This window comes from Filicampus tigris, chromosome 11, assembly GCF_054856515.1.
Source record: "Filicampus tigris isolate MCC_2025a chromosome 11, RoL_Ftig_1.0, whole genome shotgun sequence".
In the NCBI taxonomy this organism is placed as follows: domain Eukaryota; kingdom Metazoa; phylum Chordata; class Actinopteri; order Syngnathiformes; family Syngnathidae; genus Filicampus; species Filicampus tigris.
In genome coordinates, this window is record NC_141227.1 from 20,363,851 (window position 1) to 20,390,628 (window position 26,778).

Below are 26,778 nucleotides of genomic sequence, written 5' to 3' on the forward strand. Positions count from 1 at the left end.
CCAGGAGAAGAAATCCATCTGGCGATGGCCATTTAGCTAGTCCCCATCTGGTCCCCATTTTATATGGTAATAAAGAAGGTACACCATAAAGAACTGACTTACAACTACTTTTCTACTGACATAGAATAAAAACAAATACCGGTGTGTCGAAACGTGAGCACCCCAAAATGCATTCAGACTTGGATTTTTATTCACTATACATTTCGGAGATGTGATCATCTGCGCTGAACTTGTTTCCTCTTTCAAGGTCAACGCCGCATCCAAGCGCATACGTTGAAAGCGTTTTCGCTTTGCAATTTAGCGTCATCCATCTGTCTAATTCAGACAGTCTGAACGCGGACGAGATCCAATAATTCCCCTATGAGAAGAAGGGTTAACACGTAACACCTGGAATTTTGTGGCCATTTCCTCCGACGTACAATATAGTGACCAATCACTGCATATGGCCAGATGGAAATATCCGAGTGAATCAAGTTTCTCATACAAAAAAAAAATCATGTTGACTGTTTGTGAAATGTCAATACTTCTGATTCAATAAGTAATGCGTGCATCCTCAAAAAAAAAAAAAAAAAAAAAAAAAAAAAATTTATGAAGCTGTAATCCCTAAGCAAGCAATCTCATATTGTGCTGCTGTAAGTGGTTTAGATTTTCATAAGCCGCTGTTCAAGACGTGTTGCCGGTGACGATAATCGCGTTAAATGTTATGGATGCTTTGTTCATCTCCACATCCTGGCGGCAGACGGGCATTCGAACCGCAACTGGTGTCTTATATTAGTATGATATAAGCAAAGAGGAAACTGAATGCAGCTAACAGGCGAAGCACTATATGAAACGTTGATTACATACAGCATGTGAAGGGGTTTGGTCGAAAGGATGATGAGAAGGAGGGAAGACAGGAAGTTGTAGTAAGGCAGGAAGGCATTTAGCATCTGTTCCACTCCTGATTAGCGCTGACAATTAACCTCCATTGGCCACATCCTGCTTTGGATCAGATAAATAAATGGAGAGGTAGTGGTACATTTGACTGCTGACCTTAATACACTATTGATGTTCAATACCACTTCTTTTTCAGACCGATACCAGTATGATTAGTCATTCTTGAGTGCTCGCTGATACCGATACCAAGTACCGATACCGCTTCTACTTATGCCGATACGTAAAATTTCAATTAATACAATGACAGATAATTGTGAACAGAAAGCAGGTCTTTGCCGTTCTGTCTTTGCGACACACATGATGATTCACCGAGCTGTTGTCGGCATCTTTCACGATGACTCGATCGCCTAAATCCGTCCCACTACAGTAAAAGTGTACATTTTGGAGTGGGCTTTTATTGCGGACAACCTAAGGCACATGTGTGCAGTTATCGTGCTGTCCAATTAGCATCTTGACATGCCACACCAGCGAGATGGATGGATTGCCCTGGCAAAGGAGACGTGCTCACTCACACCGATTTATGAATAATATTTGAGAGAAATAGGCATTCTGTGTAAACTTTCAAAATGGGAGCAAAAACAAGAGTATTTTTACATTTACATTTTTGTTCGGTGTGGTATGGGTATTACTCGAGCGCTACGTGGAAAATTTGCGTATTAAATGTTCTAAATTGCACAATGTTACACAGGTTAGTTGTTTGGTTTTTTTTATTATGGTGAAGTAATTTTGTTAAGCACAGTTCAGTGTTTTAATTCTTAGGTACAATATATTTGCATTTAATCTTTTACAACTGTTTGTTTCCAAGCATTAATTTAGGTACTCATAAACATTTTTAACCCCCCCCAAAACACTGTTAATTATAGATTAACATAAGAACCCTTCAAAGCTACGTATATTTAATATTCATGAGTCATTATGAGGCCATATCAGCTCTTATGTAGGAATTGCCTCATACGCTAATGGGAATGTTTTTTTGTTTTTTTTTTAATCTGTAATATTACAAAGCTTGAGGTAAGGTGCCATGAATTAGACTCGGCGTATTCTGGTCCTGTTAACTCATTTTAATTGTTTGTTTGTTTGTTTTTTTATTTGAAGTAGGACTTCTCTTAAAAATGAATTCGCGTTGCCGAAAGCAATCTACGATGAATAATTTAACAGCAACTTCTTTTTGCACGTAAAAAGGGGTGTAGTGTAATTAACGGAAAGAGTGAAAGAGAACGTCCCTGAAGGTCTCTTCATTTTTTTTTTTTCAGACGTATAAACACAAGCGTTGTATTTGGTAAATTCCACTACATGCATGTGGCTTTCTTAATTCCACACGGGGTCTCCTCGCTCCCTTAAGTCCTTAACATGGGTTTGTTTTGCAATGGATTGGGCCGTTCACACAAAAATCATAACAACCCAGTGGCCTTATTTTATGAAAAAGTACAGCTGTTTGCCAACAAAAGCCCAATGAAATTAAATCATGTGTACACATGAATTAATTTCATAATTGAATCACTACACTGTATGAAAGAGTCCAGTAATCTTTATTTGAGAAAAATGAATAAGTAAAGAATGATGCTATATAAACATGGGTATATTTTCTTGATTCTGTAACCCAAAGGTCACTCGCTACTTCCTTTTTTCTATTTTGTTTCCGGTTTCATTTGGACAGCCGTGAGGCTATAAGCATATAACATAGTGAACAAATCTTAAAAATAATAAAATTTAAAAAAGCCTTCAAACTGTGTAATGCCACTGCCATTCAACATTTACTGTCAAACTAAACATAAAACAAAGAGAATTACAGACTTTGTGTATTAAAACAACCACATAATTTTGCCTAAAGTCCGTTATCTCAATGCTAAGCCATAATGGGAAACAGCAAAGATGAGCTAACGAATAGCATCTATGTGGTAGTGTTTTAACACCAACGGTACAGCAACACATTTAGACAGACAATTTAACAATATTCACAGATAAGTACCCTAAATTCTCTGTAGGAAAAAATGACTTACGTATGTCAGATTACTGATTGTATTCCACTGGCACCTGGTGGCCAATACCAAAAAGAGCCGCAATCAATCAATCATGATGTGGCAATATATTAAATTACATTACTAGAGGTTTTTATAAGGTAAAATATTTGTGTTATTTTCTTTATTGAAAAACATAACGAGTCAATCGTGTATCTCGCCGTATACTCATTTTCTCCCTGACAAGACTGGCCTCATTCCACATTTTGATATCTCATCAAAAAGCTGAGATTGACTCCGCACTGAATTTGCAGGGGGAGAACCGTAATTAAATACGCAAACGCCGCAAAACAAGCGATTGAAGCAAGTAAACAAGCAATCAGTGGCGGAACGGAAAGCAAAAAGTGGAATCAGAGAGCAAATGAAAAAGCAAAATAAAGTCGGAGCTTCCCTCTGCTTGCATCCCGCGGAATCTAAGTTGATTATCCTGCATCTCTATCAGTTCGAGCAGGAGGAAAGCATCATGGACTCCAATGCTCCATCCATAATAAATGAGCCAACATTCAATTAAAACCCCCTCTATTCATCTCCAGCTATGATGTAAACTTATTAGTATGGTCTCGAGGCCTCTGTCTGACACTGCGAGCCAGCCTTAATCATCCCGCATGTCTGGGATGCAGTCGGCGCTCTGCACTCTTTAATTGCCTCAAAGTTCAGCCGCCCTTTTGGAAGACATGACTAGAAGAGCGAAAGAGACGAGAGCGACGAGCAGAATGTGGAGACGGACGATTGTGGGAACTTGTGCCGGCAGCAACTTTTTAAAGCCTCGTTTCTATCGACTTTATATGAAGCCCTTAAACGCTCTGAATAAATCATATTGTCTCTGCGCACAGTGAAAGTGGACATGTGTGAATTTATGGTGCACGCACAATCAGCCCGCTTGGCCGGAACATAAAATAGAAAGGCATGCATATTTTAACACATTTGGTGAAACAGAACACTAGTTTTAGATAGCTGTAAAAAAAAAAAAAAAAAAAAAGTGGAATAATTACCACAATAATATAACACCGAGAGGTTGGCGATATATATAAAAAGCTCACGATATTATTAAAAATAACAACAACAACAACATTACAATATTCTGTTTTGTACATAATTACAGAAATCACAAAGAAATAGGTTTGGACAGTCATGGGCTTCTATTGGTGATTAGCGTAGGTCTTAAACAGGTGGCATCAAATTAAACTGCACTAATAAACTAACCACCAGAGGGTGCTGGAACTGCACAAATGGAAAGCAATTTGGGCTTTTAAACAGATTTGCTGCTATTCATATCGTGACACGATGACAACAATATATTGTGGCAATTTTAATATTGCGATATCACGATATTGACGACATTGTATAATAATATAGTTTATATATAAAAATATTTATTAAAATCAGGATCGGTAAATTCTTATCAATACCTATCATTACAATGTTATTAAAATTAATATTAAAATGAAAAAAAAAATGTACTCACCCTTTCCTTTGATTAGTTGCAGGTGCAGTGAGAAACATGCTGCGGGAGATGGTCCGTTTCTACTGTTGACCTCATACTTTTCCTTTTTGCCCACGCTGGTGACATCACGAAAAACAAAAAATACAGAAAAAGAAAAACACACTTAAAGTTGAGTTCACCCTCGAAATGCTCACTCACCGGGCTGATCCCGCACAAGATTTGTCGTCCAAACTTTGAGGCTTCTATGCTACTTTACAGGCAAATATTTGTTGACTGTACTCACTCATGCAGTTCTAACGTTTTAACTTGCCATGTTTCAAAGAATTGTAGTGGGTGCGTTAGCATCTCCATCTCCACCTCCACCTCACTATTCTGTGGTTGGGGGTTCAAATCTATCCTCCAAGTGACACAGCCAGACAAAGTCAGAGAGACACATTCTGGACATTTTATTAACATGTTATCAGAATTGGCTTAATTTGCACTAAATACAGGATAAAACACATGTTGGAAATGAAGCTTTTTTTTGTCACAGTGCCATCTGCTGGATGTGGTGTGACACTACAAAATTACATCTGATTCCTAGAATGTTGCTCGTAAAAGTGCGATATGTGCAACAGTTGAGTGTCCTCTTTATGTTGTGAAGTTAAAAACACTTTACATGCATGCACAAACCCATTCGCTGGTCAGGGAAAATCAAACATGGGCTAACTTCACAGAATGTAGCACAAATTTCTGCTCGATACCGATCAAAATAAGCCTACAGAGGATAAAAAATGTTGAAAAATGTGTTACAGGCTGATCAAACCGCAATTGAACTTTTAGAGTTATAATTCCAAAAGTTATGTTTGGGTGCAAACACAATACTGGTCACAAGTGTCCCAAAAGCTGTTTCCCATGTAAACATATTAATAGCACGCGTGAGCTTCACATACTAGGGTGAGTGAAATACAGCGTATGTTACGCAATCTTTCTCATGCTGCATTGTTCATGGGAACTCCAGCAGAGAGACATTTATTCGGCACGGCTGACCGTTTGCGGTGACTAATAGCGGTCATATTTTAAGACTCGCGGATTGAGTCCAAACAGGCGTACCACAGGAATCTCAAACAACAAATTTCCACGGCGCAAGTCATGGGAATCATCCAGTCTTGACCGAGCGGGGCTTTTCACATTTATTCAGGTTCACGGGACCGTAAATGTCAATTTATTGAAATGTGTTATACATGCGAAAAAGAAAAACGGAGGTGTTAACAGCAAACACTGCGCAGATAAGCTTGTGTGTGCATATGAAAGTTGATAGTGTCAATGGTAGAAGCCACTCCTGTTTCCATTTCTTTGTTGGCGTCGTGTTTGACTCCAGGGGAGGATTTAATGACATCCTGATATGAACGGCAATAATTCATGATAAGCTGCCCGCAATGAAGCAGTCGCCCACACACCTCCTAGCTTTAATTTTCATTTCATTTAAGTGTCTCCCGCTCAGCCGAGGCCAAGTTGCCGGAGTGGGGATGGCATCATTTGGCTTCAATTTGATTTTCAAGTCATCAGTCTAGTTGCTTTTGTGTCGATTAAGTGCATCATCTCCCTTCTGATGGCAGGAAAAAGAAGAAGGTAACGCACTTGAAAATTCAGTGGCAAATTATGCGGATGTTTTTTGTTTTTTTTTATAACAGCCGAAACTGTGCCGATATAATATTTTCCCGTCATTCATGTGAGCAATAACCTGTTCGACTGAAGCGATTCAAAACTGCCAAATGAAATCATGTGGTTGCATAAGTTTGCACACCCTACTTTAACAGGGATGCGGGATGAGTTCAGAATTATTCAAACTCATGTTAAATGGGAGGCAGCACACAAGTGCCAGCATTTAAAGAGGATCTAATTAACCGGCAATCCATTTCAGATGTTCTAGTAGGCTTTTTCTAACATGTATTCCCTTTGAGCACACAATGACTGCTATTTTTGAACTGTTCATAATTCCATCCACCTTGTCCAAGGCCCCAGTCCCAGACAAATTACGAGTGACTTGCTATGAAGACCCCTGACGAGACGAGCCGATGTAGCGGCGGTAGCTCATCTGTCGGGATTTGGGCTTTGAAGATGGAGGACAACAGGTTGAGTCCAGAGGCTGACAAAAATATTGTCGCTGTCCTGTGAAAAAACACTTGTGTCCATTTGTTTCATTCACTTATTTTTATGTGAAAGGGGTTCCCGTGTGCAGGACAGCGACGATATAAAAATGGCAACCAGCTGGTGCAGAGATGTTAGTCTGCTCTACTGGCCACTGCTGTGCCCCTTTCACTCTGAATTTCTCCTTGCATGCGTGTGATCTGCTCCTTCGGTAATATACAGAAGAGTGTTAATAGAATTTCCCCTTGAGGGGGATGCATATAATGAAAAATAAAAACGTAATCAAATGCCGTGGGCTGCAGGTTGCCCACCCCTGACTGAAGAAGTCTGACTTTAAACTGAGGCGTTATTACTATCGCTGATTGTTTTTGTTTTTTTTCTGTAATGTGGAAAAAAATACTACACAGTAAATGTACAATATATGGATTTAAATTTATAATCCATACGATGAAAGAAGCATGTGACGTATGCCTGCCAAGTGGAGATAAAACCGAGATAAATAATTCATGTACATGTAATGATAGAGGGTTCTTGATGTTGCAGATATGATTTAATGTTTTGGAATGTGCACCCTTATTAAGTGCCAGATACAAAGCGCTACAGAACCAACTGCACATCAAACGAGTTACAGCACCTGATGAAACATTCAAGAAATACTGATGCTATTACACTTCAACAGACATTCTAAAAAGTAGCTTCAAGTCGTGTCCTCTTATAAATCGGTATGGCTTTCCCTGCACAGGATCTTTTTGAAGGACCTGCGGAAGTCGTTATTGAAGATGGTGTATATGACCGGGTTTAGGGAGCTGTTGCAGTATCCCAACCAGAAGAACATCTTGAAGAGCGTCTCGGGTACGCAGCACGCGCACACGGCCGTGAGCGTGTACGTGAAGAAGAAGGGGAGCCAGCACAGGACGAACACTCCCACCACCACGGCCAGCACTAACGTGAAGCGTCTCTCTCGCCGCTGTCTTCCTTTCCAGCGGCTGGCGTTCGCCTCCAATTTCGGGGGGGCTTCTCCGCTCTTCTCCGGGCGCCTCTTTTTCAGGGAACACAAGGTTATTTCGTGGCCGTCAGATGACGATTCATCCGCCAACTCGACGTTGACCTCTCCTTCCTCACGCTCCGGGCGTCCGTTTTCTCGTGACCTTTCACCCGGCGGGGCTCTCGTCCTCTGCTTGGCCACCTGGTAGATCCTCACGTAGACCAGGACCATGATGGCGCAGGGCGCGAAGAAGGAGGCGGTGCTGGAGAAGATAATGTACCACGTCTCGTCGTTTATTTGACACTGCGGCCGGTCCTCTTGGCCCTCGTCCTTTTTCATGGTGATCAGCGGTGGGAAGGAGATAATAGCCGCCAGCACCCAAACGATGACGATAGTGCATTTGATCCGCCGCGGCGTCCTCCTCAGGTTGTACTCAATTGCCCGCGTGATGGACCAGTATCGGTCCAGGCTTATGGCGCACAGGTGGACGATGGACGAGGTGCAGAAAAACACGTCCAACGCCAAGTGGATTTCACACCACACCTTGCCAAAGTACCAGTAACCCATCAGTTCATTGGCCAGGGAGAAGGGCATCACCGACGTGGCCACCAGGATGTCGGCACACGCCAGGGAAAGCAGGAATAGGTTCTGGGGGGCTCTGAGGGAGCGGCTGGTGGTCACGGCGATGACCACCATGACGTTGCCAAAGACGGTCAGCAGGATGAGGACGCCCACCAGGAGGGTGAGAGGCGCCGAGGTCTGAGCGGTGTACGGGTGCCGGGCGGCCGCGGTCTCGTCGGTCAAGTTCAGGCAGTCCATTGACACTTTGATTGGATTGAAGTCTATTAGCCGCACTTTGCATCAGTTCAAGCAGTTTTGTTCAAGTTCTTCCGGCGGGAAAAAGAAGACAAGAAATGCTACCGTGTTCAAAAGAGGAGGCGTTCTCATCCCTGCACATCCGAGCATTTTAAAAATAGACGCTTCAAATGAATCATTCATCCACTGACCTTTTAAAAGAAGACTCACAGATGGAGTTGGAGCAGATGTTTTAAGCAGGTGTGGTGGACTGGAGAGGGGCTCTTTTATATGAGATGGATGTGACGCTACAAGCGAGGGTGGGACGGCTCCTCCTGCTTCTGGGAGCCGCTTCCAGAATCTGAAGCCTAGTAATGACACTGGCAGTCATTTTGATGTATTGGATTAATATTTATATATAGTCACCGGATTGAGCCTACACAAAAAAACTGCACGTACAAAGATAATACAGCTCTGTGAGTCAAGTTTTCATTTAACAGTCATTGTTCATTTCCCCCATAGTAGATCTAGGAAATTGAGCCAAATGCTCAAGACTCTTGGTATTAATTTACCAATGTGCTTATGACTGCGATGTGAATGTGTATTGCATTATACGGAGAGCAGTTTTTAATATTTTAGTGATTCAGCTGCAGAAGCACAGTGACATCGTGGTTAGCACGTCTGCCTCGCAGTTCTGAGGATCTGGGTTCATATTTCTGTCAGATTCCTGAATGCATGGGTTTAAGCCCAGAAACCAAGCACTCTTAATTATCCGTTTGTGTGAATGTGAATTGTTGTTCATCTGCTACCCTCAGCTGGGATGTCAGCTGGGATATGCTCCAGCTTACAATCAGAGCAAGCGCTACAAAAAAATGGTTGTACCCCGCTTCTCTCGCCAAAAAGAGAAGACTTGAAATTATCCAGAGGTGCAAATGTGAGCATGACTAGCTACAGTTATTGGAGCTTATGTGCTGTAGCCGTGAACCTCATTACAAGACAATAAAGCATATTGTTGTGTGTTTTCGTGTGTTAACTCATAACTCATCTTTGAGAAACCCACTCCATAAAAAAAGGTAGCTTGCTTCTTTATATCGAAATATCTCATGCAGTTTGGAGGTGTTTGAGGTCAAGCTGCCGAAGTTATATCCAATTTGTATGATGCCGAACAGGATCATACTGTGCCAAAATTTTTGATCAGTCAGTATTTTCCAACACGGCGTCTTTTGTTGAGCACATTTCACACAGTTGTTACCTAATACGGTCGCCTGACCGTGTATTTTTATTCAAAACTGATCACAAGCCATTGTATTATTTTGACTTTGAAACATGGGGTCATTTTTGCGCGCTATTTAGTCTTTAAATGTCCGAATTTAGTTAATTCTTTACATATTGACATATTGTTTGTATTTTATATTAAATATAAACATACTTTTCCTCCCATTTTCAAGGTGCTTTCAGTGACACTGGTCTTGTTGATAAATATAGATGATTTTTTCATCAAGTACCTCAATTATGTCAGAAAATTATGTAATTATTATCACATTGAGGCCTACCTGCTGGTACTCGAGGGATCCAATTTAGCCTTGTTTGAACGTTTCTAGCTTGAAATGGTTTGAATCTAAGATCGTCAAACAGTTTGAAGGGCTTATTCTTATTCCTCATATTCGTACATTTTCAAAAACTAACCACCGACAGGTGTTTGTGAAAAGAAATATTGAGACTGTTCGCTATGATAGCCGCTGGGGACGTTCTTGAGCTCAATCGAGATTTGTGGCGTTATCGCGAGATTTCCATCGACAGGAAAGACTTGTACGACGTCCATTCTTGTTGTTCACCCCAGTGGATTGTTTTTTTGCCTTATCGAAGCCGTTGGAATTGAATGCTTACTTAATTCATATATCAGTCGTAACCATACAGAGGTAAGTTTAGTTTTGGACTATGTTGTGTTTGTAATTATTAACAGTATACTTGATTTTTTTGTGTCGTTTTCTCTTGCGTCGCTACGTCGTTAGCATTAGCATCTAGAGCGACGGTGAAACGTCGGCTAACGTAGGCCGAAGCTAACAGATACAACCACCTTTTGAAGCTACTGTGACGTATTATCTAACATTTATTATTAGATTTAGCTCCTCGCGTAGCCTCTGTGTTTATGCGAAGTGAAACCACCACGTCGATTCGATCGTCAATGGCATAATTTTCCTTCCCCCGCTTTGAGCGCTAACGTACGCAGCTAGTTGTCACACGGCGAGTGAATTGTGTGTTGGATGCCGTTCCGCAGATGTCGGAGGACTTGGTGAAACAGCTCGGCAGCTACAAAGCGCAGCTACAGCAGGTTGAGGTTGCCTTGTCCACCGACCAAGACAATGAGGATCTTCTCAAGCTACAGAAAGACTTACAGGTTTGTTTTTGTGTGCATCACGAATGTGTCACACGGTCCGCATCAACTACACGGTTTAAATTGTGAAACCTCGCTAGTCCATGTGGACATTGACATAGAGTCGCTGGAGAAAAGGGTTCATAATGTCCAATATAATTGTTATGTACAAATGTATACATGTATGTGTAATAGGTAGAGCCGGGCATTCCGTCAGTGTGACAGACCTGTCCGTCATTAACGGACGCCCGTTTTGCTGACTGTTGGCGAATGACGGGAAAATTTTTTAAATAAGCATTGTCGGAAGCCCATGTATTTAATCCGTCTTTCGTCCGTAGTCCGTCTTTAGTCTGTTTTTCGGAGCGAGGTTTGGGTGTAGTGGGAGCCTTATTGTCTTTATAACCCAGAATTAGGGATTAACATCTGACTCGCCGCTCGATTCTTGATTTCTCCTTCAGGAAGTCATTGACTTGACCAAGGACCTCTTGGCCTCGCAGCCCGCGGAAGCCACCCCCAGTGCCAATGGCACAGCGCCGGCGCCCATCAGGCACATCTGGAAAGTGGGAGACAAGTGTTTGTCCGTGTGGAGTCAGGACGGACAGTGAGTGTCGCCTGTACCACCGCAAGCAAGCCTGTGTCCACTTTTCTTTGTTTTTGCCCTTTACAAAAAGGGTGCATCACAATCTATCGGAATATGGTGGAAAACACAAACGTCATTCACTACATTCAAGTGGAATATTTCCTGATTGCAATTTTTAACATATAACTTTGGTGATTATATCCTACAGGTCAAATTCATCATCTCAAGAAATTTGAATATTAGTAGCAATCAGAATGATTTTTAATCTTCAAATTATGTCGGAATTGCCATTCTAAAACTGTTAGCTATTAGTTTAATGGAAATATATAGTACACAAGCTTCCCTTTTCGAACCACTGAAATAAGCATCATTTTCCACAATATTGCAATTTGTTGAGATGCACCTGTGTTTATGATCTTGAGTGGGCACTACAGTATTTTTTTGTGTTGGTTTGACCTTGAATTTTTGTATTTCCTCATAAAGTTTCTCTTTGCCCTAACGGACCCTGATTGGTTGCCCTCAACTTGAGAAAATAAATACTTCCCCTCAAATAGACGCAGCCACAAAATACCGAATTACCTTGAGTGTGACACACACTGCTTTGTGCATCTCAATTACAACATCATGGAAAGCTGAATTGATTTAAATGTTTACATTTAGAAAGTGAAACTCCACGTTGGATGCAGTGATGATCACCTACATCTCATAAAGTCTGCTTAACACCTGCTACTCTGTAGTTGTCAGTTAATCAGCCACTCTATGCGCAAATGTGGTAGTCCGAAAAGAATGTTTGTTGAACGTCTCAATGAATCGGTCGTCACTTGTGATTGTGACCCACCTGTGAACCGTACTCACCTGCTTACAGACGTGGCTCTTTTGCAGGGTGTATGAGGCCGAGATCGAGGAGATAGACCACGAGAACAGCACGGCCGCCGTTACCTTCACCGGCTACGGCAACGCCGAAATCATCCCCCTGCAGAACCTCAAAGCGGTGGAGGACCGCAGGCGCCTCGAAGACGACCTCGGCTTGTCCAGGAACAAATCGAGGTACAACCGAAACGTGCGCTGCGTACCGCTTCGCTTGGCGGCGGCGCTTTGACGTTTTCTGTCGTCTTTGCGAGTCTAGAAAGGAGCAGATAGCCGAGCAGCGAGAATACAAAAAGAAGAAAGCCCAGAAAAAAGTGTTGAGGATGAAGGAACTGGAGCAGGAGCGAGAGGACCAAAAGTCCAAGTGGCAACAGTTCAACAACAAAGCTTACTCAAAGAACAAGAAAGGACAGGTAACGTCCATTTACCCGCTTTCCTCAGATAGATATTCGCAAGCTACACTTTAAATTGGTTAGTAATTTGTATTTAAAAAAATATATATATTTATATATATATATATATATATATATATATATATATATATATATATATATATATATATATATAAATATTCCTATTTTTTATTTATTTTTTTAACAATGTGGGGACTGACACTTGTTATAGATTTGTGGGGAAAAAATGAAATTGGGCATAATTGAATGTTTAAATATAGATATTGGGCATACAAGTTACCAGTATATTTTTATATACGGTATAGTATATTTTTAAAAATGTAAGGCTTTTCTTAGGGGTAAGGCCTTTATTTGGACAAATGCATTTTATTATATTAAATGAAGTTTTGAATATTTTTTGTCAAATAGTGGTGCATAGTTCAAGCACCATTTATTTGCACACAGCAATAAATAAGATTGTTAGTATGTTTTTAGTATCGGTCAGTCTTTTATACATACAATACAATTTTTTTTTTAATTAATTGTGTATTTAGTTTTGTATTAGTTTTCCTCGATGAATAATGATATTTAAAATAACTCATTAATTTAATATTCTGATGTATTATAACTTGACATGTGGCCTCCATTTGATTAAATAATTTGGGCTCTTAAGTAATACATTGTGGCGTTGTATACATTTTGGCAGAATTAATAGTGATGCGTAGTTAAAATATATTTGTACAATGTGTGATTTTGTTCATTTTTTGTTATAGTGTGTCATTTTCTAATTATTCTAATCAAATGAATTGTTAATTAACTCATTCAATCCCAAAAACAGATTTCTACGTCTTTTCACAGTCCAGCCATTTAATCCCAGGAATTTTTTTTTTTTTTTTTTTTTTTTTCAAAACATTGATTTGGGTAAAAGAAGACCTAAAAATGTCTGGTACTGAATGAGTAAAAATAATACATTTAAATAATTTTAGCTGTAACTTTATTTGTAGTAGTTTGGGCACGGCTTCCATTACGGGACCTGGATTATATTTTCTCGTGTTGCTAACTGAAATGATCTCATTTGTTACCTTAGGTGAAGAGAAGCATATTTGCATCTCCAGAAAGCGTCAACGGCAAAGTGGGGGTGGGCACTTGCGGCATCGCCGACAAGCCCATGACGCAGTACAACGACACATCCAAATACAACGTCAGGCATTTAATGCCGCAGTGACCCCCGCGTCTCCTGTAAATACTCACTCCCCCTCCCCATGCTGTATACTGAATATAACAGTGTTGTCCATTTTGTGTGTGTGCACATGATTGAAAGAAGAAAAAAAAGTGGAGTTAGTTGCACACTATTGAGTTGAAATGTATGTTTTTCTCTTAATATTGTGCAGGTAGATGAAAAGCTGTTCAAATTAGACAGGGAGTCACCCTGCTTTGTAATCGGGTCACTTATGTACAAACAGGAAGTTAGCTGCTTGTGCCCTAATTCCACACACAGGCCAAATGCACACAGAGCCATGGGTCAAGCTCAGCATTTCTAAGAATTGGTGTGTAAGTTACAGGCTGTTTTTATTTTTTGTTTTCCTTTTTTTTCCCCCCACCCCGTTTGAAGTAAGATTAAAAACAGCGCTGATGACCTGAAATAGCTTTGTTTTCCCCTTTTGCTTTCTGTAATTTATCAAAGTCAAATAAACATCCATTTTTTGAGTTTTATAAATGACTGCCTTCTTATCAATGGGGGGAAAAAAAAAAAATTTGCAGGCTTTTAACCAGTATGAATGAGCACGTCAGCAAATCAAGGCAGACTTCAGGTCAGTGAGGATCACATAACATCTGCCATCAAATGGTGAGTAGATTCTCTTTATTTTTGCTGTGTTAGATGCTGAGCTTGTTTTTACACTTGCTTACTTTTTCATTCATAAGTGAGGGGAAAATACCGGTAAGTACACTTTCAAAAGAAACTTTGAATACAAGTCATGATTGTTTTATTTCTATTTGATTTGAAAACAAAAAAAATGTAAAAAAGAAAAAAAAAAAGCCTTACATTGTAATTGTGAGTCATTCTTACAGATTTTCTAAAAAAAATAAAATAAAACTATAAATTCAACTAAAAGGAAGAGGCCGGTTCCTTCATTTCCACCTTTGCGGATTAGAATGGCCCCAAATCAGAATTTACACAGACATGAGGAAATATATGTTTTCTAGCGAGCACATTTACATTTTTTATTGATATTGTGACATTGAATTAAAAAATACTTAGACAAGTAATATTGGATGTTAATATCGTTAATCATGTAATATTGTTACTGGCCTGTGTCACAATATCATAACATGACTGCTTGTGTAGATTCAAAGTCATCCAGGTAATCTGCAAAGGTTGAATCAGGTCAATAGCATCTTTAAATATTTTTTCAAATTTTTATGAAAACCTTTTTTAAAAGTCTTGGGCAATTATGCTTTTCAACAATCAATATTTGAGATTTTATTTTCAATTCAACTGAAGTGTTTGAGCTAAATGAACAAAAACATGAAATCATTGGAATTTATTTTATGCCTTAATCTACAAATGGTATAGGAACAAAAGTCATCGAAAACAGCATAAATTAAACACAATTGGTTCACATGTTGGTGGAAGAGATTTATTAAGATTCCAGGGAGCGTCGTCAGGAACCGTAACAAAGTATCAGCAGGGCACCAGCAGCATGTTTTGCAAAAAAAAAAAAAAAAAAAAGGAACATTAAATCCCTAACAAGCACTAGAAAACATCAGGGCTGTGCTTTTTTTTTTCCCCCCCCAAACACAATTCTTATTTTTATAGTGCATTTTATACATTTTCCCAAACACATTGGGTGGGTTGGGTGAGCAGGGACTTGTGCAAGAGTCATACACCCACATTAAGACACAATTTGGTGCTGATGGATTCACTAGCGGGGGATCAAATGGATGGAAATGGTCATCGTTATTGTGGTGGTTGATGGTTTGGAACAGTGCAACAATGGGTGACAAAACAGTCAAGAATGGTGAATGTGGACTTTAAAAAAAAAAAAAAAAAATCAAGTGTTTTTGTTCATGCTACAGACTTTTTTTTTTGTTCTTCGTTACAACATTCAACACGCATGCTGCACTGTAGCTTTTGAAAATCATTTACTTTTTCTTACTTAAATCACTACAACTTGCAAGTTGGACATGAATAGTATTAGCTTGGACGGACAAAAGCAATGTTAAAAAAATAGATGCGTTATTGCTTTTTCACCTTGTGCTCGGACAAGTACTGGATAGCTTATTTTTCTAAACGAGGGGGGGGGTCAAAATAAATATGACAGGTTCTGACACGGTTATGCATTTAAAGAGGAGGTCAAGTCATTTTCTGTGTTTTTTTTCTTCTTTTTTTTACCCATCACTCAAGCTGCAGCACAATTAAATATAGCAAAAATAATAAATACTATGCAAAATAAATTAGAACAACTAACGTGTAGAGAGATTTGATGCTTGTGGCTCCGACGACTAAAAGCAGATTTTGTGTTTACAAACACATTTTGGAATGCAGACGTCGCAGCCCTCCAACAAAGAAAAAGAGCGTTGTTTTTAAAAGGAAAATTTAAAAGGCAAATGGAGCAAACGTCAAGCTGGTATTTGTGGCCTTTTTTTTTTTTTTTTTTTTTTTTTTTTTGCTGGTTTTTCCAGAGAATCCATTTGATTCATTGAAGATTCGACTTGTACCCTTTCGTGCCTTTCTTTGATTGTGGCTGGTCACGGGACAACAGACATTCAGGTTTAGGTTGGAGTCAAGCTTAAGGCTGGTTCTTAGGTGGACATGGAGGGATTGTGTAGCTGTAGGCTGGTGATTGTTCAAGTCAGGGGTGGGGAACCTTTTTTGTGTCGAGGCCCATTTTGAGTCCTCGTGCATGATTGACGAAGGTTTCCGCCTGGAAAAACAACAAACTTAATTGCGCGGCCGAGTAATCCCTCATCGGCGAGCAAATTGTCGTTATTCTTTATGTATGCTTTAAAAGGACAGTGTAGAATTCAGTGCCATCTAGTGGTCAACTAATAGAATGCAACAACCTAAGATGGAAGCGCGTGTATTTTGAAGCACGCGCACTGCGATGCCTCCGAGAGACCACATCTCGCAAGGCTACCACTGATTTCTTCGGCACAGGTGCAAGCAAATAGTCATCACAATAAGATAGACGCGCCCTATCTAATTAGAGATTACTTCACCTAAGATTACATTGATGTGATAGAGCGTTTTTTTTTTTTTTTTTTTTTACATATTGTTAAAATGAATAGTGGATTTTTAAAATAAATGATCGTTGAAAAATCAAAGTCTTCTACACGTTGTCCCTTTAAAGCTTCACACAGGATTAGATTTGTCAAAATGAACTGATTAAGCAACATCTAATCGATTATTTTGATAATCATCAGTTTTTGATTACCGTAACTATTTTGATGATTTATAGCTATTGACGATGAAATAATTGCTTGAATAATCGATTGTGAAAAAAAATTAAAATAAAACTCGATTGACAACCTTCAATAAAATACCGTGAGGTGTAGCTATTATTTTTGTCCACCTGGGGTAGACATCCTCACGTTCAACGGTACTTTAGCATCTGTGACTACTGTATCTGTGACTGAATGCGTGTGTCGTTAAAAGGCGGGGCCTCGTCAGACTAAGAGAATCAGGGTGTAGAATTGGCTGGCTGTTAAATGGCTAGCCTGTTAGCCACTCCGTGTTAAATGACTCTGTTTCAGTTTTGCCAAACAGCGGGTCGTGAGTGAATGCGAGCTTGCGTTTGTTTTGTTACTTTTGTTCAATAAAGCCATTGAAATTCCACGGGCGGCGGCTGCTGTGCCTATCCACGGGAAATACAATTTGTTCTAGCGAGCGACGTCAGGCTATACTAAATTAGCCAACATCGAGACGTCACCTTGTGTTGGCGAGTGTAGATGCGCAGTTGTGGTTCACGTTGCACCTTAGCTTCTTTTATTAAGTGTGAAATGATCCTAAGCTTTGGACCTTCTGTTTTGTTCTCTCGCAGTCTTTATTCCTGGCTTGCGCTTATTGCTACGTGAGTCTGCAGTTACAGTACGTGTGGAAAAATATTCACCGCAAAAAAAAAATCCTTTACAAAACAATTGCGATTCGGCCAAGCGGCAAAAAGTGAACCGTGGTATAGCAAAGGGCCGCTCTATTACATCTGCCAAACAAGCTAAATGCGGGCCAAACCATTTTGCATGTTGTGGGAGGAGCATATGCAAATTGATTATTAATCAAGCACGCGCAATGCGATTTATCAAACCTGAGACGAATTGCCGTGGCTGACTTTGCGAGTTTATATCGCGAGTCTTGAAGGCAGATGAAAAACATCGCAAAAAGTGGTGCCAAAATGAGAGGTGGTCAGGAGAAATGGTTAACGTTTTTGAAATGCCAGAAACAAAAATGATCGACGTGCAGACCAGAAGCAGTCATGCCGTATCACCTGTGACAAATCTCCCTTCCACTCTGTGTTTCTGTGTCTGGTTCACTTTTGACAATTAACGGTGGTCTCGTTACGTTGGATCGGCGTATAAATCCAATTCCCCATTCACTCAAGCTGACTTCTGTAACTCAATATTATGATTCTTTGCCTCTTCCACTTCAAACTTCATTTTGGGATTCCCCCAAACACAGCTGAGCTAGACTCCAGCCGTAATGACGATAAACACGATAGAAAGTGGAGGGATGTCCCGGCCTTTTTCTAACAGTTTACGCCGGTTTGTTTTTGTTTGTTTTTCCCAAATCGCACCGACAGATGGAATCCAATTCTGTCCTGCGGTGCCGTAGGTTCCCCACCCCTGGTTAAAGCCATAAAACAGTGGTGTTGGGGGAAAGGGGGGGGGGGGGGCGCGGGGGAACACAGTGCGGCAGACCTCAAGCCGAGAAGGCCACTTTGAGGCTGCAGGTGGAGTAGCCCTCGTCGCTGGCCGAGCTCTGCCGGCTGCTCTGGTCGTCCAGGTCGCTGGCCCCGCCGCTACTCGCGCTGTCCATTTCTCCCAGGGAGAAGTCGGTGCACTCCACGTCCACTTCGATCTCCTCTGCTAACGCACACGGGATGACAGTGAAACACAAACGCGAACGCGGCCGCCGTCGTGGCCGAAAGGCGGCCGAACCTCGGTCCGATTCGGAGCGCTCCGAGGCCGTGGGGGAGCCCAGGCTGTCCGTGCGAACGCGGTCCCTTTCGCCCAGCGTCTGCAGCTGGGCCAGCTGCCTCTGCAGGTAGCGCTGCTCCCGCTCCAGGGTGTCCAGCTGATGCTGACTCCTCCGGTCCACCTCCTCTAGTTTCTTCGAGGGGAAAAAATTAGGAGAAGCAGGCGTGAGGTGAGCGCGTTGGGCAAAGCATGTGTGACAATGTGGGGGAATCAGGTGACCTCAACATTTTCTCTGGCTTTTTTGTTTTTTCATGCGGTTCCACCACAAAATGGCGGTACTAGTAATGGCAAAGAACATTTCTAAATTATTAATTTGCAAATGTATTTGTCAACCTAAATATATGTTTTTCAAGGATATGTTCTATGCAGACCCACTAGTTGAAACAAGGCAATATGATTAATATGAAATATGAGTTAAGCGGCAAAATCCACCCATTTCTAGCCATCTCGGGGGGCGGCCATTTTGTCACTTCTGTCGACTGAAAATGACATCACAGGCCCTCGGGGCTCAGATAACGACCAATCACGGCTCACCTGTTTTCTGAAGCTGCGCAGTTGTGATGTCAATTTTGGTAAAAAAAAAGTGACAAAATGGCCGCCCCCTGAGATGGCGAAAAACGGGTGGATTTTGTTGCTTAACTCATATTCCTCAAACACAACATTCATCAGAATGCTGTGTGTGTATCATTCTTAAAAAAATATGTTTGGCTTGACTTCCGCTTTAAAAGTGAATTTTAACAACTGTTTTTAAAACCAATGTGCCATACTGGACTAAAAAAGAAAAAAAGTTTGTACATTTGAGTGATTCTTCCACATACCACTAGAGGGTGCCCATGCGTTGTTTAGTGGTCATGCTCTAACTAAACGGGCCTTTTTCAGAATGTGCTGTGGCGAGTACTATAGCACTATTCAAGCCATTTCCTGTAGCTGAAATAACAAATGGATGTGTGTGTTTTCTTCTCTTCCTGCACGTCGTTTGCACCTGCTCCAGTTTCCACCCAAAACCACATCAGAGCAGAACTGCGTTTTCAGGACTTCAAACAGTCAACTGTTTACTTTAGGAGGTACTGTACTTCATACTGCACACGCATTATGCACCAAAAATCTTTTCAACCGCAAATCGCCCCCCTCAATGTCACCCCCATAAAAAAAGTAGACAATCCACATAATGGCGTCTGCGTTATGTTACGCGGCCATTTGTGTCCGACATTATTGTGCAAACAAAAGCTTCAAATCTCCACAAAGCAAAAATAAAAACAGGAAAGCGGCCACTAAAACATCCCAAGTGCGTGCTGATGATGCACTCACTCGCCATAAACACAAGAGTGTACAAGGGGAAGGTCATGGGAAACTCTTGCGTGAGCAGCCACTTTAAAATCGTGGAAGCATTTCTCAAATGGGGGATGTTGGAACATTGCACTTAAATGTCTTTTATTATTGTGTCGTCTATACATTGGTGGCGGGCCGTGCATTTGCTCTTAAGTCCACCATCCGCACATACTACTAGTCCATTAGCTTAATGCTAAACACATAATGGGAAATACCCTACACGAGCTAACTAGCTAAAATAGCTAGCGATTAGGCGACGTTGTAATGAAGTCAATCCAAACATTTTTTTTTTTCAAGAATATGTTCTATGCAAGCCAACTAGTTGAAACAAGGCATTCTGATTAATATTGTGTTTGTGGAATATGAATTAAGCAGCAAAATCTACCCGTTTTTAGCCATCGCAGAGGGCGGCCATTTTGTCACTTCTGTCAACTGAAAATGACATCACAGATGCTAAGGGCTCAGGTAAGATAAGATAAGGACCAATCATGGCTCAGCTTCAGAAAACAGGTGAGCTGTGATTGGTCGTTACCCGGGCCCTGAGATGTCATTTTCAGTCAACAAAAGTGACAAAATGGCCGCCCCCAGTGATGGCTAAAAACGGGGTGATTAACTCTTATTCCACAAACGCAATATTTATCCGAATGCCTTGTTTCAACTAGTGGGCCCGCATAGAATATGTTCTTGTAAAAAATATGTTTGAGTTGACTTCCGCTTTAACGGATTTTTTTGAACGCAAATGGTGAAGAACATACTGTAAAAAGACTGAAAAGTATAACAATACTGACATGCATGCATTCTTTATCCTCTGTGAAGAACAGCGGACATTACAGCAGCTTACGCCCCCCGGTGGCCAAGTCAGCCAGCGTCATGGAACAGTTTGCGCTCAACAATTGAGGTTCCATTGTACAGTATGTCCCCTTTCCCCCCCCCCCCTCTTGTGTTGGCCCACATTCGATGTGCTGGGGTACCTCATTTTGTGGCTCAACAGTGAACACAATTCAACTCTTGTGTCATGTCATGACAGTGCAGCACAATTAGACTAGCAGCACCTTGATGTGCACTTTGGCCTTGTTGAGGAGACCCAGCGTGGTGTGCCGACTGCAGTCTGGTCCCAGGGGGATGAGCGATTTCAACCTTTCCAAGCACAGGCGTAGATGGGCTCGTCTGCGGCGGGAGGAAAGGCACAAACCCGCGCAAGCAGGAAGTCAATTTCCCCTTCACGGATGCAGCTAAATAAGGTAATCAAAATATCAGACACAGCAGCGCACAAAAATAAACACACCGTTCCATTAATACCTATCCAACAGACGTTCATTTCGTCCCGTTTCTCTTGGCTAAACTGCTTCAAGATTTGGTCCAATGAGATTTCGGTCTGTGTTGCCATGTTAATATAATCTGCCCAATGTCATTAGCAACAGAAAACCAATCATATTTCAAATTCATCCTCACAGGGTCAGAATACTGGCCCTTGATGACATTGGCATTTTTCCGCCTTCTGATCGGTTGGTCAGAACAAACCTGTTCAAGTAGCAAATCGCATTAATTTATTGAATAATCCACATCTTGTGAGTATGATATGAAACATTTTTTGTATATTATATTGATGATTTGCATCATTAAAGTAGGTACAATCAGGTACCAAAATGCATGGTATCAAGTACAGAGTACTCAATGAATAAATGTAGTCTGTACTTTATATAGGTCAAGCTGTGATGTAATCATTCTCAAAGCAACATCCTCCCCCCGCCGCACACTTGATTTGTTTAGCAAACATTAACAGGCCATTTAATTTTGGACACAAACGCATCCTGACATTTGTCGTCCGCTCACAGCTACGGTCGCCTCGTCCCGCACCAAAGGGAGGAGGCTGTGCTTCAGGAAGCAGTCTTGTTGTCTGGAAACAGATGCTGCACATTTGCTGACTGGCGAAATGTCTGAAAGTCCTCCAGGAACTGTGTCACTCGCTAACCGAGGCAGTGTGAGCATGTCCCTTAAGGCTACGCTTCATCAAAGGTGAATTTGAAAGCTGTGGGCAGCGATGTCCTTTTTAAGGATGTAGTTACTGCAGTGATAATTACATTTTTCGTGACTTGTCAAGTGTAATTATCTTAAAAGTATGTCGATTTTTAAAAAATATATTTTTTCGATTCCACTCTGCTAGAAAACAAACAATTCATACATAAAAATCGCTTCATATTTTCATTACTCACCTATTCTTTTCCAGTTCATTATGGGCTGACCTGTAGTGATTACAAATACGTAAAAAAAAAAAAAGAAAATTTAGAAAATGTGTAACTCAAATAGTAATACATAAATTATGGAAAAGGGATACAATTAGCATTTAAAAAGAAAATAAACTAAAAAAATAAACTATAGATGCAATAGTACAATCATTATAAAAGACACCATAACTGACTATTCATGATAAGCCATCCTGTTATGTTGCTGGTCAAATCAATTCATTTTATAATTGAAGAAAAAAAAAAGTATATCTTTTTTGTGGCCTTTTATTGTGGGAAAAGTATATCTTTTTTGTGGCCTTTTATTGTGGGAAGCCAAGGCACACCTGCGGACAGCAGTAGTCATGCTGTCCAATCAACATCTTGATATGCCGTACCGGTCTCGACAAAGGAGAAGTGCCCACTAACAAAGATTTAGACCGATTTGTGAACAATATTTGAGAGAAAGATCTTTGAGTTCAACTAAAAAAAATATATAATAATAAATCAGGTCAAAAACAAAAGTGTTACACTCATATTGTAATATCTGTTACATTTTCATTCAATTTTAGACAGGGTAACAAAGACATGTTGTCTTAATGACGCACATACATAACAGGAGGTTTGTTTGTTTTTTCCAGAAAAGAACATTATTTACAGTTTAGTCTTTTGAACATCGGCTGGTTAATAACTGTAATGCGCAGTGCATTATTGAACCCACCTATTGTGAATATTGTCCAGTTTCCTGTTCTTGTTGAATTTACGATGTTTCTGTGAGTGTGCCAGATCATTGGCAGGGTACGTCGAAGCATAACCGTGTTCACATTCTGTGTAGTTAAAAAATAAAACATTTGATAAGACTTTACAAGTTCATATAACCTAGTCTGACACATATCCACCTACATAGTTATCTAATAGCATTAGCATGTGTGTCCTGACCTAAATTCTCAGCAGGTTTATTGTGTAAGAGGTAAGTCAATGTTTGATATTGACATTAACATCCAATGTACGGCCAGTAAAATGAAAGGTGGGAAAATATACATTTTTATCCGCCATTTCCTTCTTTAAGTGCCGCTGCACGAAATCATACAAATCCCATAATGCTTTTCTTCCGGGAGCACGTAACGTCACGGTTAAACTAAACGTCTGATTGGCTTAGCGGCGATGGTGAACAGGGGGGTGAGGCCAATCAAGAGGCTGCAATATGTTCCATGTGGAAACCATGTGAATAACACATACAAGGAAGCTTGGTCCTGAAAGTGATAACCGGCATTTATAATGGATAATAAGTACTTAACGATGCGTTATTTTAGCATTAGGATATGGTCGTGTTGTCTTTTGTGAGTGTGTTTTTAACAAATAGGTAGAGCAGAGACCGACATAGTTAATTAATTAGAAGGGGCGATTGGTGTCGTATTTCACATGTATATAAAAATATATGATGCTGTTTTACGTGTATGCATGACGATTAAAACGTGTACTTTGTGGGTTTTAGATCTTGCGGCCTGCGGTTTAAAATGGGGGCAGGTCGAAACAACAATATTAAAAAACGCACCGATTTGGATCAAGAGCGATGCATTATCACCGAATTTAGTACCATTTCTACTTGGATTCATTTATGATGAGTGCTATTTCCCCCACAAGACGCAGGCGCCGTGGGGGAAAAAAAAGGTTAATCGTGGCCCAGTGTTGTGTTGTGTTGTGTTGTGTTGTCGTGCGCGTCGCCTCTTTTGTTGTCTGCCCTCGGATCCGACCGAGGCGCGTTTACGGCACGCACACAGTCGTGTCTCCTCGTTGCACTTTTATTCCACTTACTTCCGCTGCTCTTATCCACGCTCTCGATGTAGTGCGCCGCGTCCAGCAACACTTGCACGTTCTTCATGAACGTGTCCATGGCGTCCGACGCGTCGCCCAGCGAGCAGTCGGACACGTCTCCCGAATCCCGCGGGTCCGTGAACGCACCGCGCTCCGACACCAGCTCCTGCTTTTTCCGCTCGTCGTCCTGTCGTTGTTGTCCCACGTACTTCACCATTTCTGTCGAGGTGTTATCTGTATTGACGGGGGCGAAGACGCGGCCCCTGGCTTGTCGTCCGTGTGTGCACTGAGCGGATGACTGAGACTGGATGGAATTGCAGTCCTTAGCCTCAGCCACTTGCCCTACTTGGTGGATAATCCCTCCCACTGAACGCGTGCACGCCGCATCCATTGTCAACTGGGCCACAGAACACATCCTCATGATCAATGCTGCAGAAGGGAGGGGAGCTGACAGATGAATTTATAACAAAGCATCATTTGCATTTCATTTATTCTAAAACACGTCAAGTGTTGCCCGAAAGCCGTTGGAGCGTTTATTCTATGTACTTGATACTCAGTCTAAGATCTTTGTAGTTATGTACTCTAAGTACGCTTTTTACTTTCATTAGTAAAACCATTCAGCGCACTAGTAGAACGACTGTTTCCGACTAGTAAAGTTTTTTTTTCCGCTACTAGAGCCTACTAGTAGTATATCTAGTAGTATATTTTATCCTCACTAGAAAAGAACTTAAGACTACATATAGAGTTACCAGACGGACTCTAATATGGAACAGATCCTTCACACTCCTGTCCGAATGCCAGGTTTTTGTGATGTAAAAAATGGAGACCAAAATAAATCACCTCAAAACTTTCCCCACCGTTTATGTGACCTATCGTCTCTACAACTCGGTTTGGAAAAAAAACATCTTTTCCAGAAGGCAAGTAAAAATACACATTTGAGATCATCTGGCTGTACAAGTATAACATAAAATAGTTGCAAGTAGCAGTCAGTGTTAGCACAAAAAAACCCCAAAAAAAACAACATGCCAGGAAAAGCCTACTGGAACATCTGAAATTCATTTACAATACAATTTTATCTATATAGCGCATTAATGACCCCATGCCTCCCCCGCCCTGCCAATTGTGAATTCTCAAGCCAATCAAAAAGCACTTTGACACCATGTAGTGTCTACGTCCAACCCGGGCCCAACCTCCGCGGCTAATTGCAAAGCAGCTAACCTTGAACGTGCCTTGCCTGTGTCTTTGCTAAACACTAGACTGGCGATTAAGAAGTCATCTTTTTGCCAGCCGTGAAGGGCCGGGAGAGGACAGGAGACAGAAGGGTGGGTGTTCGGGGGGCTGGGGGGGGAGTTGTCTCGTCTCTGGGGGTCTTTACGAGGCCAGCCATGCGTGGCGGTCGCGGGCAGACAATAGGTGCAGATGGCCGGCCTGCTGCAGATGTGGCCCGCCCTGTAACGGACGCCTGTGAGAGAGTGACACCCCTCCCTGAAGGGTGGGGGTGCTGGGCGGTTGAGGGAGGGTCTATATCAGCCGCCTGGTCGGGTCTGTGTGCTGCACACGCAGCCCATTGCAGCATGGGTGTAGAATGTGACCCCAAGTGGTGTAATCTGAAAAGCTGGAGGATTACAACAATGGCTCAACTATCACACACGAGGCAAAGTCAAAGTTTGTGTGTGTGCGTGTGTGTGTGTGGCATTGACTTTGGTTGCTTGTCAAGGGACTGACTACAGAACACTCGTCTCTCATTGAAATGAACGCAAAGGCCGTTAATCCGTTTCAGTCTCCCGCCAAAAAATGACCCACATTTTATGTGATTTTTTTTTTTTAATTAGGAAAACTAGCACTCTAAGATATTGTACTTGATAAATTAAAAAAAAATGCCATATTTTTTATGCAAGAGAACCCTTTGCAAAAATGAAATATATTTGGAACACATATTTTGTCCCTATTTAAAATAGCATTTTTGTTATACATTTAGTTAGGTAGTGTGTGGTCCTCTAAGCCCCCCCCCCCAGTAGGAGTGATGAAAAATTGTGGCACCCTTCCAGCATTTAGATTGCCCATCCCTGCTCTAGTGGGATGAATATAGTCGTTCCTTGCAGAGGATAAAGAAAACAGTTTGCGACTAAGTATGTTTTGTACAGTACTCAAGTAGTCAGTGTACATTGTGTTCAAATATCGGTTGTGTAAAGGATTATAACACAGACACATAGATATTCATTATTGCCTCGGTTAGCATTTAGCGTTAAGCTAGCGGAGCGAAAGGCTAAGATATGTGCTTGTTTTCAACACACAAGGTGTCTCAGTGCAAACCCGAACAGACATGTCACAGTATAGCTCACATTTGTTTCAAACTAATGCCTATCCCTGATCAAAATGTATTTATGCTATCACTCGATCTACTCATCAAAATAATCCTACAGCCAGCAAGTGCAAATCTGCATATTACAGCTCACTTAACCTCAATTATCTATTTCTCTCTCTAGCTACAGCAGGGTTGGTGAATATTTGTGCTCTAGGACCATATTTGCTTTTGAAATTGTGCAGATGTGCCGGGTCATCTCATTTCTTTATTATACTGATTAGAATCCCTCAAGGGAAAATTCAATTTACGCACCGCTGTATGAATTTTGTGTTGCATGACACGCGTAGAAGTAAAACACGCACCTGCTGAACCCGCATGAGCAACTCCCCAGCAT

General features: G+C 41.2%; 3 protein-coding genes across 5 annotated transcripts; 1 reads left to right on the forward strand and 2 right to left on the reverse strand.

The window, feature by feature from the left end:
* Positions 1-6,847: 6,847 nt before the first annotated feature.
* Positions 6,848-10,469, reverse strand: LOC147140084 (alpha-2A adrenergic receptor-like). Of its 2 annotated transcripts, XM_086044854.1 has the most exons (3): positions 9,862-10,469; positions 8,521-8,676; positions 6,848-8,400 (listed from the first exon to the last, which is right to left on the reverse strand). In XM_086044854.1, the coding sequence occupies exon 3, from the start codon at positions 8,330-8,332 to the stop codon at positions 7,241-7,243; it is 1,092 nt and encodes a 363-aa protein (XP_085900980.1). In that variant the 5' UTR covers positions 8,333-8,400; positions 8,521-8,676; positions 9,862-10,469; the 3' UTR covers positions 6,848-7,240. The 2 variants fall into 2 exon arrangements, with proteins under 2 accessions (XP_085900980.1, XP_085900981.1); XM_086044855.1 differs by having other exon boundaries at positions 6,848-8,688.
* On the forward strand, positions 10,059-14,238 carry smndc1 (survival motor neuron domain containing 1). Its single transcript, XM_086044858.1, has 6 exons — positions 10,059-10,227; positions 10,587-10,706; positions 11,141-11,283; positions 12,145-12,309; positions 12,389-12,542; positions 13,609-14,238. Exons 2-6 carry the CDS (start codon positions 10,587-10,589, stop codon positions 13,744-13,746), a joined length of 720 nt encoding a protein of 239 aa, XP_085900984.1. The 5' UTR covers positions 10,059-10,227; the 3' UTR covers positions 13,747-14,238.
* Positions 14,239-15,138: 900 nt separating this feature from the next.
* LOC147140086 (max-interacting protein 1-like) lies at positions 15,139-24,500 on the reverse strand. Of its 2 annotated transcripts, none has more exons than XM_086044856.1 (6): positions 24,080-24,500; positions 22,986-23,091; positions 22,256-22,285; positions 21,095-21,209; positions 18,675-18,846; positions 15,139-18,599 (listed from the first exon to the last, which is right to left on the reverse strand). In XM_086044856.1, the coding sequence occupies exons 1-6, from the start codon at positions 24,498-24,500 to the stop codon at positions 18,436-18,438; spliced, it is 1,008 nt and encodes a 335-aa protein (XP_085900982.1). In that variant the 3' UTR covers positions 15,139-18,435. The 2 variants fall into 2 exon arrangements, with proteins under 2 accessions (XP_085900982.1, XP_085900983.1); XM_086044857.1 differs by having other exon boundaries at positions 15,139-18,602; positions 24,080-24,458.
* Positions 24,501-26,778: the final 2,278 nt, after the last annotated feature.

What these genes read in the sequence shown, in the direction of transcription:
- LOC147140084 (XM_086044854.1), bottom strand. Translation starts at nt 8,332, where the DNA reads ATGGACTGCCTGAACTTGACCGACGAGACCGCGGCCGCCCGGCACCCG.
- smndc1 (XM_086044858.1), top strand. Translation starts at nt 10,587, where the DNA reads ATGTCGGAGGACTTGGTGAAACAGCTCGGCAGCTACAAAGCGCAGCTA. An exon ending in AGCTACAGAAAGACTTACAG is followed by an intron (nt 10,707 to 11,140) that starts GTTTGTTTTTGT and finishes TTTCTCCTTCAG; the next exon opens with GAAGTCATTGACTTGACCAA. An exon ending in CAAAGAACAAGAAAGGACAG is followed by an intron (nt 12,543 to 13,608) that starts GTAACGTCCATT and finishes TTGTTACCTTAG; the next exon opens with GTGAAGAGAAGCATATTTGC.
- LOC147140086 (XM_086044856.1), bottom strand. Translation starts at nt 24,500, where the DNA reads ATGAGGATGTGTTCTGTGGCCCAGTTGACAATGGATGCGGCGTGCACG. An exon ending in AATGAACTGGAAAAGAATAG is followed by an intron (nt 21,210 to 22,255) that starts GTGAGTAATGAA and finishes CTCCCGCCGCAG; the next exon opens with ACGAGCCCATCTACGCCTGT. An exon ending in GCGCTCCGAATCGGACCGAG is followed by an intron (nt 18,600 to 18,674) that starts GTTCGGCCGCCT and finishes GTGCGTTAGCAG; the next exon opens with AGGAGATCGAAGTGGACGTG.